This window comes from Pagrus pagrus, assembly GCF_965226575.1.
Source record: "Pagrus pagrus genome assembly, chromosome: 11".
NCBI lineage: Eukaryota > Metazoa > Chordata > Actinopteri > Spariformes > Sparidae > Pagrus > Pagrus pagrus.
Genome location: NC_140195.1, coordinates 8,188,517 through 8,203,132, shown reverse-complemented (window position 1 = coordinate 8,203,132; position 14,616 = coordinate 8,188,517). Strand labels below are relative to the sequence as shown.

Here is a 14,616-nt window from a genome sequence, read left to right as displayed (position 1 = left end):
GTATAGACCATATTCACATGGTGGCCATTTTCCTCTGTAATCATGCTCAGGTCAGAAAAGCTCAAATAAGTCTGCTACTACTAGTACGGTTTAATAGTGTTAGATGACATAATAGGGAAGGTGGAAATTCATTCTAAGATATCAACACACATCTTAGAAACATTTATTTAAACCTAGAAGTGAAGCACTCGGGATGTAATTAAACAAACTGTTAGCTCGAAGTGATTGAATGCTAACATTAGCTAATGGGTCATTAAATATGTTATTTTACAGTAGAGCTTGGCGTCAGAGGAAAATGGCCACCTTGTGAATGTGGTCTATTGTATAGATAACACGTCACTCCAACTAGTTGCATGGACTGTTGCTCACATGAACGACAGGAATGAAAATAGAAACGGGGCATCGGGCTCAAATTGGCGTGCCGCATTGCGCTGAACAGCACTGCCAGTTAGGATACTCGTGTCACATGCAGTTAGGACAGGGTGATAGCTGCCACAGTGTACTCAATTTGGATTTATGGGGTAATAAGTAAATACCAAAATGTAAAGTAGAGAGTCATAAAGACAGGAAGACTCATTATTAAGTCTTCTTCTTTTAATCTTTGTTTACTGGTCAGACCAAACCAAGTAAGTGAACTGAATCCAGCAAATGTGTTAAAATGATTATAAATTCAATAAATCAATCGTAATATAAGAATATTTCTTCTTTTAAAAGTCACATAAAACACACAAACAAACTGCTTAAATGCATAATTTTAGGTTGGAAATGTGTGACAGTTATAATTGAGGTTAATCTTCATGAAACTGCATGAGCAGTGCATGAGTTATATAAATCATGTCAACATACACCGAACACATTTAAACTGTGTCAACAAAGAGAAGCAGCGATCACAAGTTGAAACCAACTAGGAAAGAAAGTAAAACAGGTACAAAAGACATAAAGCGGGTTAGAAATACTGACAATTGTCATGTGTCCTCAGACAACACACTTTTATAATTGTGTTTGCAGTGCTGACTTATTATTTTTAATCCCTGTTTTATTCACCCTCCTGTGTTTTAATATGTACTGTACCTGAAATTTGTCCTAGAATATTAATGCATCATGTTCTGCCTTCAGCAACAACATTCACTGAACTGTTTTAAGCTGTTGTCAATGAAACAGCTGTAAAACGTAAAATTACATCACTGTAAGCACCTGTTTTGCTTTGATACATAATTCCAGTCTACAGTTGAGTTTTTATTTGGAGAAAGAGCTTCAGAGAGCTTCATTATAGCTGCTGCAGGCAGTGCAGTTTTAGATTTAAGTGAAGAGGATTAGGTGTTTCCCCAAAGGGATCCTCGTTCTCTATAAAAAAAAAACCAGTGCGGCTGCATTCCCTCTTTAGTGCCACGTGTGAGCTGCCATCGACTTGCCAGTGTGAAGTCTTCGACCAGCCCAGCTGTGTTGGCTCCCCCTTTAGAAGAGCTCCTAGCCAGCTTCCTACAGCCCATTAGAGAGAAGTGATGAGCTGTGTGGATGACCTGTTGCCTTAAAGCAAGCTAAAGGGATTGTTCCAGGTCACAAAAGTGTTTTTTTTTATTTGTTTTTGTTCTGAAGTGTGTGAGGTTTTCTATAAAACTGCCAGGAACTATTAAGGCAGACGGCCCTTATGTGAGAACACATTACTCCTGTCCTGTTGCTTAAAATGAAAGTCTCAGTGAAATTTGTCACTGTCTCGAGAAGAGACCTCAGCTATCCTGTCCTGACTGACTTCCTCCCTTTTTTCAAATCAGCCTGGCCAACGCAGGGGCCAGGTTGCTGAAATTGCTTTTTTATCCCCGAAAATGCCTGGAAGGTTTTGTCACAACCAGGAAAAAGTGGTGGTTTTGTTCGAATCTGTCTGGAAGTCAAACCCCTGCCCTCGTGATGGAGGGGTGACACATGCCCTGCAGTACAAAGGACAATTCACCTTGACCAAAGAGAAGCAAACATGCACACACGTACAAACTTTTGCGCACACATGTAGGTAAAACATGTGAAACCCTATTTTTGGCTGTGTTGATTTTAACATTTCCTAACGACTGTCTCCTTTCATTATTCACAAGCGTCTCCACAATTCCCTCACTTTTAATCTCACCCAGCTGCTGCATTTATAACTGTTCTCTATTTTTGTTTCCTCTCCATCACTGTGTACTTCTGAGGACCTGAAAGGGCGTTCGGCTTCATGTTTCTTGACTCAAAACGAATGCTGAATATGATAGTGTGCCTTCTACATTTTTACTACAACACCAGTATGCATGTATGCTGTTTTGATGGGGAGAAATAAGTAGGTCAAGACAGCATCTACGGTGTATTTTTCCATGGGGATTGTTCTCACTGTGCGCTTGTTCCCCTGCAGAGACCTGTGCAGTGAACAATGGTGGCTGTGATAGCACATGTCATGATTCAGTGACAGGAGTCCGCTGCAGCTGTCCCGTTGGCTTCACTCTGCAGCCGGACCGCAAGACCTGCAAAGGTAAAGCATCACCACTCAAACCGCAGCTGTCACCATATTAATCCTTCGCCTGTCGTTCTGCCAGGCACGTCGGAGCTTCTCCCTCCACCTGGAGCTCACAGGAATTATTGTCAAGCAATTTACACCGTTCGCACCCTCCCTGTTAGAACCATATCCTACCTGCTAGTTGGATTTTTCTCTTTGTAGCCTACACTACCATTGTTTTACACCCACATGTCTCCATCCTCACTGGTGCCACCAATCTTACACTACTTTCTGCTTTTCAGCTGCATATTTTAAGCACTATTTTGTCGTGCCACCAGTTGTTTTTTTTTTTTGTTTTTGACAGTTTTTCCACTACATTACCATCATCCCCCTTTCTGAGTTTTGGCAGAAGCATCCTCGATTCATGCAAACCTGAATACTGCAGCAAGTTATTTTGTATGTCTTATAACATCAATTCCAAACTTTAGGGTAAAACGATTATTTAATTAGGAGACGCAGAAAACAAAGGCACTGCTGACGGTCGTAATAGACGACTTTGGAGAGAATGAGGACAATCTGTGTTTCCAGAAAAGCGAGGATAGAAATCTGTCAGCCTGCTACAGCTCGTAATGTTACACTTACAAGTCTGATAAAAGTACATTGGCTTGTATTAGTTTGGTTTTGAGCGGAAACAAGAGGAAAACAAACCCAGGCAGTTCTGGCACAAGAAGACAGGGGCTTGCTGCAGGCCAGGCACTTCAGAAGAACGGAGACAAAGATGGAGCAAGGAGGGGATTATTTTATTCCGTTTCTGATGCATTTATTTCAACCAGATGATGAAGACTCCCTCAAGAGACAAACGGCTCATTTGTGACGATGATTCAGAACTAATCGGAGCCGCTGCCAAACTTACCAAGGCAGAGCACCATCAAAAAGCAGGGACGAGCACATGATATATCGATTGGGTATTGGCTGCGGAATTAAAGAGCAGAGTAATCGGCAGGAGATGGACAGTGATGATTAAGAGGCTGTACTGCCAGGAGGCTGTACTGTGTGAGAGCTGCATCCCATTACAGCCACACGCAAACTGATTTTAGCCCTTCTGAGGGCCAGTCAGGAAATCCCTAAAGCTCATTTCCAGTTTCTACAGGACCGTCATGGCCAAACACATAACCGTCCTATTTTGAATAGTTCTGCACTGTTAGCTTAACTGCCTTCGTTCCTTTATCTCCAGCTCGCTTTTATTTGTATAGCCCAAAATCACAAATCACATTGCCTCAGGGGGCTTTACAATCTGTACAGTGTACCACACCCTCGGTTCTTAGACAGAGTTTGAGTGAGGGAAAACGTCCTGAAAAAATCGTTTAAATAGGGAGAAGAATGGAAGAAACTTCAGGAAGAGCCACGTACTGTAGGAAGGGTCCCTCCCTCAGGACGGACAGACATGCAATAGCGGACAATGTGGACAAATTACAATGACAAAATGTATTATACAGCAGGTCATAAAATATATTTGAAGAGATATTTACTTTTGTAAAGCTGCTCTAATCAATATGGATTTCATTTTCCTACTCTTATATTCGTTATGTCATTGTTGATCGGTGCTTTGCTGCAAGCCAGATTTTCCTCATTGGGACAACAAGGAACTGAACTGAACAGTACTTGTATGTTTGAAAGGGATCACACATAGTGATCAACCTCCAGAGAAATATGACCCAACTCTGCCGTTCACCTCGGCTCTACGAAGTGTTTCAGCGTCTTCATTGTTTTGGTTTTCTCGCCCCAAACCTGTTTTATTTCAGTCTTTCCGCTGTCATCACTGCTGCTTCCAGATGGGAGTCATCCATTATCTACATCCCATCTGAATTGTTTTCTCTCCTTACTTTATGACTTCAGAACAAAAAAGTTTTTGCCAGGATAGCCTAAAGTTTCTCAAAATTCCTTTTATTAATCTGTGAAAACAGGTGTTTTGGCAGGTGGGAAACACATTTTTGTAAGGATTTTTTTCGCCCACTTGCCTTTCAGGGCTTCTGTATAAAAACAGAGCTAAAGGAGAGTGAATATAAACACGACTGCAAATAAATGATTATGTTGCATGATTGAATGTGTAAATAAGTTATTGTTTGCTAACAAGAAAACTCTCAGTTTTGTCTTCACAGCTTGTTTCCACTGCCCCCAAGTGGCCAAAAAGCACTCTCTAGATGAATCACCTTTCCTTGTCTTTTGCGATGATGGTTTATTTGATGTATCCACTCTTCTTGATGATTCTCTGTCCACAGATATTGACGAGTGCCGTCTTAACAATGGCGGCTGTGATCATGTGTGTCGAAACACAGTGGGCAGCTTTGAGTGCAGCTGCAAGAAAGGGTACAAGCTGCTGACCAATGAGAGAACTTGCCAAGGTAGGTGTCCTTTAACCACTTTTCTAAACAAATTTTCCTGTGTAGAAATACCAGACTTGTCCTCAGCACTTTTCTTCTAATAGACCGTGATTTTTGCATTTGTTAGGCAGGGATATTAAACCAAAAATATCATCCTAGTGGCACAAAATTATGCTCCTTCCAGCCTGCAGAGAAGCCAAACCAGGCCTCTCTGGCTTGTTTGTCTGTTATATTTGGTGGTGGCCATCGCTCAGCAGGAGCTGGGAGGACTAGCTGCAGAACAAATAAAGAGTTTGCCATGGCCGAACACAGGTGTGGGGAATTAGAGCTCCAAATGTAAAACCTCTGGTTCTCGGATGAATCAAGCCACTACAGAAACATCTGGTGAAAGAAGACAGGCAGGCGAGCTCAGCCTCTCTCCGAGTGGAAAAACAGATGACATGCTATTTTTTAATTCTCTTTTCTTTATTGATGTGGTCAATCAATATCCAGCCTGGTACACATCAGTGTCATGCAATGGGCTCAGAATAGCTGTACTGAATGACACCACTGTGTCAATTTGCTTTGCAGCCACTTTTTAGTCGCTTCAAGTCTATTTTGCCTTTTTCTTATTATTTGAAGCCAAACAATGCAAAGTTTATTTTGCCCAAATAACACAGATAACTGAGAAAATATGGCCTGTGCATGCAGGAATGTAAATCACAGCTTGTTGTCTGTGGCACCGTGCCTCAACCAACTCTGTTTGGGTGCACAGGGGCAACTTTGGAACAGCGTTGTCCTTGTTTGCTGCTGTGTGTTTTGTCTGGAGAGAAGGGCTGTGATAAAGTTCACCTCCTGTTGAGTGAGGTGTTGCCAGGCTCACACATACTCCACACTTGTGAGTCACCTGTCTGCTCCTTATCCTCTGCGCTCATTCCTTTCATTTTTCTCACCGGTGGGATGAGAGGCAGGCAGAATGAAAGCAGAATGCCTCTCAATAAAGGCTAAACTTTGTCGTAATGACTTTTTCTTCCGACTCTGGCTGTTAAAATGCAAATTTGTGACTAAAGGGGCACTTGAGGGTTTTAGTAAAGTGCCCATAAAGTCGGGGGATTCGTAAGAGACAGATAATGGTCTAAATTAAGCAGCAGAGACTGAGATATCCTGACTTTTTCTCTAGTGTTGGGGCAGTTAAAAAAGCTCTGGAGGAGAGTCGGGTGCAGAGCCAGACCATCTGGAGGAGTAAAGACCCAGAGTCGTATTGGATTCTGCTCTGATCTGGAGCCGTTTACAGACAGAAGGAGAGCTCAAAGATTACGCTTTAATTCTTGGGATGAAAAAGTTGATTTATCTTCACTCCTGTTTATCAGCCTGACTGCAGCAGCGAAATTTACTTTACTACATTCGCGGTTAGTGCTGAATTCAGTGAGTGTAATGTACAGTAAAGTAATCTGGCTGTTTGGGGCGAATAAGGTATTATATAAATCAACTTATTTTTGATTTTTGTGTTTTTGTTTTATGCCTGGTAAATGGTAGCATCCTTTAAACTCTATGCCTTCAGTTTGAAGCACAGGATTTAAGGTAAATCTTCAAGCCCATCTTGAGATAACCCTGATGACATCAGCATGACATCACTACGAGAACTCCTTCAGAGCCACAGAAGACATTGCACATGTGTTTTCATAAGCTGATCCTCATATGCCTGTTTAAATTTCCCCAAACACTAACTGTCTCTCAGAGGTGCTATTTTAGTAAAACAACATGTAAATACAGCGCTACAGTCTTTGGTGTCGGGTTGTGGTGTTCGGTAACACTTAAAGAGACGTTCGCTGTCTCCCCGAGGTGTTGAGATGTATAAACTGAACTCTGGGTTTATCTTGGTTTAAACAGTCATGGTGTTTCCCTGCTGTCAGTGGACCATGGCCCATAAGTCAAGATGGGGCATGTCTGCTGATCCCCTGCCAGCATTCCTCCACCCTCAACACCCTCCGCAGTCTCCGTCTCATCTCCTTCGCACTCCTAATCCATATGAGGGCACTCAGCGAGATGTTCATCAGATGTCATGTTTTCTCCAGAGGGAACATCTACGATAGAGCTCCTATCTGTTCTGTATAAACAACAGTGACCTTTCCTTCGTTTCTGTCAACCTCATTTGCCTCCCTTGAATTTTATGTTGCGCAAGGGTGGATGTTAAAGTGATACATTGACAGACCGATCGGTGAGTGGGCAGATTGAGGAAAAAGGAGTAGAAATAATTGATGGGAGCTTTGATTTGTTATTTCCAGCGTAAGCGATATCACTGGTCTTACTTTATCTTTCCATGGTCCCCTGCACGTACATCGCATCGTAATACATTCTCGCCCACCCACTGCATACTTCACCTTATCTGCCTGGTAAATAAGGGTTGTCGTATCTGCAGTCCCAGATGTCTTCACACATCTACTCTGTAGCGTGGCACAACACAAAACTACATAATGATAAGTTGCAGATCGACTTCTGGCGTCGCTTATTGCAACATTTTTTGAGGGTAAACTCACCATGCCTAATTCCCAGAGGGTTTTAGCTTCGCTTCAAAGTGTGCTGAGCAAAGTTTATGCTTAATATGCCAAAAACAATCACTTTTGCAATCCCTCATGCAGCGTGTACAAGCCCATGCTGCTCTCATCTGCCACTGCTGTTATGAATCTCCTGGGGCCAACAGGGGGGACAGACAGCGAGGACTGTATGAGTTTGTTCTTGTAAACGTTTTCCATCTTTGTTTGTGCTCACAAACCATCAGCTTCTAAAGGATTCTTTTATTTAGTCAAACCTCAAGTGTGGTCGATTTTTCTTTTCGTAAAAAGGTAGATCTTTAATTTAAACCTTTTGAACGTCAGCCTGTGGATCTCATCCAAAGCCCGCGTGCTCTTTTGTAAACTGATCAATCGCTGCAATAAGCTTTCAATCTGAGCACATTGTCACCTTCTTGACGGTCTCACAAGGTGCCTGCCAAATTAACGTCAATCCCTTTTTTTCAGCTGTATTGTGCATGAAGGATTAACTTCAGTGTGAATATGTGAATATTTTGTGCATGTGCTGTACAACTATGTAGGATTTGTGCAGGTAGTTATCAATCTCTCTTCTTGGTTTTCTTCAAGGTAACCCATTATTTAACTGAACTCCAGTAATTGCTGTGAAATACCTGCGTCATCTGTTTGAAGGTGGCTGGCGCTGTCTCATAACCCAGAAGAGGCTCAGATACGGTGGATGAAAGCATGATATTCCTGGGAAAATCCTGGGAACCTTTCTTATATTAGCCAATTAAAAAAATCCAGCAGTGTTACAGCACATCCCCGTTTTCGCCCAGCATGCGCTGCCTGGGCTTGACACAGATTATTGCTGACATTAAAGGAAACCTTGATCGTAATAAAACCAAATGTCATCCCTCTCCTGTAGCTTCTTGTATCAATCCTTGTGTTCGAGCCTGTGACATTTAGACCACTTATCAGGATGCACGTGTAAGAGAGCAGAAAAGCTCAGAGAGATAAGACAAAGGCTACTGACAGGCAGGAAGGAGCCGTTGCAATGTGGATTTGTAGGTGTGATAAGGCCGACAGGGTCAGATAGAGCAAAGACACTGAAAGCAGGTTTCGTCCTGTCTGCATCTGACAGATTTATCTAAATGCTGCAATAGTCATTATGAGTTTTTAAACACATGTACACGACTTCAGAACAGGAGAATACAACGCCATGATGACAATTATGGTGTTCTTAAAAAAAAAACGACCGGGTCATTTATTGTGTAGTTCAGAAGAGAAAAGGAAAGTGATTGGCAGGTTCTATAAGGAGAGGAAAAAAACAGCATCTGAGCTCCTATTATCAGGTCGAAAGCAGACTTTCTTTCGCCTCCTGCTGTGGCTGCTTGTTATTTCAAAATTCCATTTCAGTGCATCGAAATAAAAAAAACTGCGTACACCAGGAGGTCAACAGTCCAACATACCAGCTAAGAAACACAAATGTCTTCCTTTCAGAAGACCCCCCCTTTTTTTGTTGTTGTTGTGACATGTGTCTTGACCCACCGCAATTCATGACAAACAATGAATACAATACAGCACCGAGGATGAAAACAGGAAAATGTGCCATGACAGGCGGATGGAAGTTTCCTGTTTGAACGGTTGATTTCTTTTTGTGATCGGCTGAACAGTTTGAAGACTTTCTAACAGCTTGTCCTTCTCTCTACACAGACATTGACGAGTGCTCTTTTGACCGCGCCTGCGACCACTTTTGTGTCAACTCTGCCGGCAGCTTCCAGTGCCTCTGTCATAAAGGCTACGTCCTCTACGGCCTCGCACACTGTGGAGGTGAGTCAGCACGTCTGTTCTTGAATTTCCTGTCCATCTCTTTCCTCCGCATCCGACACCTCTTTGCTTACGCTCCATTCGTTGCTCTCATGTTTGGCTGGAAAAATATAACTACACTTGAAAGATATTATTAATGTTCATTTAAATTTCTACTGACAGCTTACATAAAGCTCTGTGTTTATTAAAGGACCATACCGCATAGTTTTAGATAATAAATGCCAAAATATACTTCAGACAACTGCTGATCAATTTCCAAAGTATGCTTTAGTCTTCTGGTTTGGTTTCCTTCTTTTAATGTTTTCTTTTAATCATGTTATTGTGGTGGCTCCAAGGATTATTAATGTCAGTCAGATGGTCGATCTACCACTAAAGTTGAGACTGAAATATCTCAACAACTATTTGATGACTTGCGGTGAAATTACACATCCCTAGAGGATGAATCCTGACTTTGGTGATGCCCTAATTTTTCCTCTAGCGCCACCATGACTGATAACTGTGGCAACAACTGTTCGAAACATTAATGATCAGGATCCCCTCAGAATGACTTGTAAAAACTTCAGCGATCCCTTTATGTTTATTGTAGCACAGTCATCATGGTCGTCCAATACTTTGGTTTGTGTTTTACAATTATTATGATGTCAATCTCTTCTGAACTTTGAGTTTAGCTCTAATGAACAAATGCTAACATGCTAAACTAAGAAGGTAAACATGGTTAAAGCTGCAATATATAGACCTAAGAATTGGCCACCAACACTAGGGGGCAACATATCACCAGAGGAACTGCTAGCTGCTGCTAACTGTAACTGCTGCTAGCTAATCAGCTGAGATAGAAGTGGAGCTAGCTGTCTGGACTGGGAGTTCGGAGCACCCATGGATCTAACAAGGAAAATCTGGATACAGCGTCAGAGGCGGAGCTCTGTTCATTCCCATAAAACTGTGCTCAGTGGCACATGAAGACGAAAAACTCAACTTCTCGGGCATAAAATTACCCAAATCCTTCACGCTGTGGGGTCCATAGGGCGTGAGCCAGAGACTTCTGATAGTTGAGCCGGCTAAGTACCGGTTTAAGTTGAAAAGGGATGAAATTATTTAATCATGGAGCTTTACTAGACTTTCCAAATGTTATGCTCAAATTATGATTGTGAAACGAGTCACTTTTTCCACCATTTTACAGCTTACAGCGTATTTCGCAAAAGAAAGTGTAAATAAGCTTATGGGGAAAAGTCGTTTGTAAGTGTTGTAATTACACAGTTTGGCCACTACATAAAACTGGCTTCAAAGCCTGGCACTCTTCCTGAGGGCTTGTAGTTAACACCGCTAGCACAGGAGCTGAGGAGTCGGATGTGCATACAATATATAGACCTCATGATGTCAAAACTGTTATCTCTTCACATTCTGTTGATAATACCTGTGAAACATTAGCATGATAGCTGATTGTCATTGTGAATGGTGTTAGCATTCAGCTCAAAGCCCCCTCTGTGCCTGAGAACAGTCTCTCTGGCTGTAGACTGCATTAAAATCAACTGAACCAGTTGACTTGGAATATCTTGAAAGATAATCTATCAAAGTATCAACATATAGTGGCTCTTATTTTGAAAAATAAAAGTAATCTTATTACGACATTTGAGACTTGAGTGTCAACGATACTGTTTGTATTTTACAGTGGCATTTTTGTGTTATATGTCATCTTTTTTACCAGGTGACTCAAATCTGGATTTCACAACATCCTTAAAAACAAAAACGTTAAAAAGTCCCTGCACGCACCTGCATTCTTACGATAACTAAATGTAAAATGAGTTTTATGGATTACCTATCTCAAGCTGTTTTTAAGTTCCTGCAAGTTGATTTTCAAATGGACTGAAATGAGCTGAAACAGGTTGCTGCCTGGAAGGCAGGAAATCAATCTGAGAACATACGCTCCACTTGCCAGTGATGTAAAAGGCAGACTTTTTGTGCTGTAGTTAATGGACTAAAACATGAAAAACAGCACTTGTGGTCCTTCAAGGTGAAGTATGACCATGTTCATCAAGCATTAGCAGGTACCTACTGTACGCTGGTGTGGAACAGATAGCAGAAACAGCCTTTGGTGTCAGGAGGAGGTGTGTGGGGGCGCGTCAGATCTGCCTGGCAGGCACCAAGAGGCCCGCCAGAGCACATCAGGGTGTTGCAGCGTCCCTTTGATGGAGTGTGTATCACCAGTTAGGATCTGCTGCTGTCTCCAGCGCCCCAGGGCCTCACAGTAGTTCTGGGAGAGACACAGAGACAGCATATGTACTTGAAATACATAGCTGCGCAGTGATTTGTTCTGTGTTTTTTGTGTCTGTAGTTTGACAGGTCTACTGATCAGGAATGTTGCAACAGAATGTAGAATGAGGAATGTTGCTTAGACTAATAACGTGAATGTGACCACGGGGTCTGCAGAAACGCAACAGTGCGTTAGGTACACTCTTAAAAAGTAAGGCAGACTATATTCCTGCAACATGTCCACCTGTTGCATGTTGTCTTTCTTTCTTCTTGTGGTTCCTGACTTCATCACTGCTGTTTCTTTTAATGCAAGAACATACTGGAGGTGGACAAAACAACAGTAACAACTTATGTACAAAACACGTACAAAAATAGATGCGTACATTTCAAACGATCCAGCAATACAACCACTAGAGGGCGCCGCTCAGAGTCAAATCGGTCTCGCACGGACCTCCAGTTTTCCCTGACCCCCGTCCAACTCACATTTAATTCCTGTAGCCTGTAGAGTATTATGCAGTTTCAATTACAAAAGTGATTGACTTATTTATTGGTGAATTACTATTTTCCAGTTGTAAAGCCTTTTTCTGAAAGGTTGCTAACCGTTTATTCAGTGTTTCTTTTTTCTCTCTCTCTTTTTTCTTTTACTGTCTGTTTTTATTACTTTGTTCGTAGATATATTTCTTGTCCCCTGTAGCTGTCATACCCTGTCTTATACTGGTGTATTTTTTGTTTTTATGGATGCAACATGAGATGAAACCCAATCCAAATCCTGATCAACCCATTACAGGCCCAGCAATAAATTCCACCTTTTTGAAGCTCATAAAATGCTTAAAACTGAGTCGGAGAGACGGTGGAGGTATTATATTATACGGCATTGGTTTTATTTCATCCCTCTCGTATGTATGTTTAGAGTTACACAAACTGTATTTCAGATGGTTCTGAGAGGTTCATGGGATCCATTCCCCACACAGGCAGCTGCATTAGCTGTCAGTCCAGGTAATAAAAGCACCAGAATTGGATTTGTAAGGCTTCTGCTCACATGATGGACTGTGATCGGGCCACACTGAGCTGCTGAGAGGAGAGAAGATGGTCAGGCGTAAATGACTCTCTATACCATTGTTGAGAGAGCCGGTGATGAATGATTTCCCCTCGCTTTTCATCGGGGCTGTCGGAACTGTTAGATAACCCCAGAGATTTACGGCGCTCCCTGTTGTACTCGCTCACTCCCGGCCATAACCAAGGTTATGTTATTCCCTGTGCGGTTTATCAAGCGAAATATAGCTGCCAAACAATCCAGAAAGCTGCGCTCAGTGTTTAACAATAGACTCACCCTAAACAAACCCAATTAGGTCAGTGACCTGCTGTCAAGCATTGTGCCGGGGCCTGTCAACATTCCTCCCAAGTGAGAGTATATGCAGCCATTCTCCCTCCTCAGCTAGCAAAACAATCCGCTCATTTTTTGCTTATCTGGTAAGAAAATAGACTCAGAGCAGTCGTGACTAAATACTTTGTGTTTTTGAATTTACCTCATCTGATCCAGCCAAATGCATGTATACATAGATCTAAGAAGGTTTAATCCCACAAAACCACAGCGAGTCTAAGGTGGACTTTGAGCTGTCCAGGAAATTCCTCTTTAAATAAGTGTTACAATGTTGTTTGGACTGGGAGTCGCTGATGCCGATGAATAAGCACACAAAAGCGATTAAAATTTAACAAAACATTTCAATAATCGCCCTGACACATCCCTAAATTCCTCTGCATTACACAAAGCAATTGTTGAGTCTAAGTGTCAGTGTGTCCTGTTTGTTCTGTCTTTTTCTTTCTTGACTCATCTCCGCTTCTCTTCTGCGAGAACGCGCTAAAAGAGAAAGACTGATCTGGAGAAAGGTCACGATTCATCTATTCGATTACATTTCAAGTATGGGAGGAAAAAAGAAGTCAAAACAAAAAGAGGCAGATGAGCTCCGCCGCCATCAGATATTCATTAGAGGTCTTTGTCCTTTAAATTGAGTGCTTTGATGCAGAGGATAAGCAGCACATCTCTCACAACATTTCCAAGCAGCTCTGGCTAGACGTCGGCACAGGGCTGTTGATGAAGTCATCATCTTCTTCAGGGAGTGCAGAGGCACGCAGACTGTTTTTATTCAGGGTGAATAATTGAATGAGACAAGGAAGAGCATTTCATATCAGCAGGCCAGATCATCAATCACTGCCATTATCTGCGCGACTGTCTCCCGGTGTCTCCGCTGCTTGTCCGCAGCTCTACTCACTAAACTAATTTTCTGTCTGGCGTCAATGGCAGCCAGCCCGCATCTGGATGCCGGATGCTTTTTAGCAGTTTCAGCTCAGCGTGCGTTTGAAAAGTGATTATAATTTACTGCTTGCCACGAGTCTTCCACGCTGAAGAGCAAAAGAAGTTTTGCCCGTGAAATTGAATGTGGCGACATCAAAACGGGGAGTCACTTCTGTTTACACGCCAACACATTAATCTTCCTCCACTGTGACTCTCTGACAGGACAAAGTGAGCTGACCCCTCAGGAACTCTCAGTCGCAGCTGTGACTTTTACTAATACGCCAGATCCTCTTTCATTTCAACAAAATTGACTCCAGCGTTTTTATTTTTATTAGATTTACCACAATAATTCTCTCATGGTTTCTGACACAGTTCTCATCAATAAAAATCCTTTTCTTCCCTCATATGTTTTTTAAGTCTGATTGAGGACAGTTAGTTCTTTCAGTGATTCATCTGCGCGTCCACTAATTTGTCTCTTTGTCAACATATTTATTCACAGATATTGATGAATGCAGTATAAACCGTGGAGGCTGTAAATACGGCTGCATCAACAGTCTGGGGAGCTATGAGTGTACCTGTCCAGCAGGGTACAAGCTGCACTGGAACAGAAAAGATTGTGTTGGTATGAAGCAGCACTGCCCTCTTGTGGTCGTTTCACCAACACACACATGCTCGATTATCTGCCTTCACCCCCTCAGCTCTCTGTATGATTCTGAGTATGTGTTATTTTCCCCCTCAGAGCTGGTGAAATGTCTTCCCGGTCTTGTAGCACCAAAGGCCACTCTGACCTGCAGCAAGACGGGCAAGAAAGAGAGCTGCTCTCTTACCTGTGCCTCCAAGGCTCACTATCTGGCAGGTATGTGACCCACAGTCGAGATACAAAAACAGAAGTCTTTTTTAATTCAAAACATTAAAACTTTA

At 42.2% G+C, this 14,616-nt stretch overlaps 1 protein-coding gene across 2 annotated transcripts in view; it reads left to right on the top strand.

Annotated features, from left to right (window-relative positions):
- The window catches only part of scube3 (signal peptide, CUB domain, EGF-like 3), an 86,850-nt gene that overhangs the window by 62,402 nt on the left and 9,832 nt on the right, over nucleotides 1-14,616 (top strand). For both annotated transcript variants that reach the window (XM_084365665.1, XM_084365666.1), the window contains 5 exons: nucleotides 2,378-2,494; nucleotides 4,738-4,860; nucleotides 9,042-9,158; nucleotides 14,195-14,317; nucleotides 14,435-14,551. In XM_084365665.1, the coding sequence (XP_084221791.1) occupies nucleotides 2,378-2,494; nucleotides 4,738-4,860; nucleotides 9,042-9,158; nucleotides 14,195-14,317; nucleotides 14,435-14,551 (597 nt within the window). The remainder of the gene's footprint in view (nucleotides 1-2,377; nucleotides 2,495-4,737; nucleotides 4,861-9,041; nucleotides 9,159-14,194; nucleotides 14,318-14,434; nucleotides 14,552-14,616) is intronic.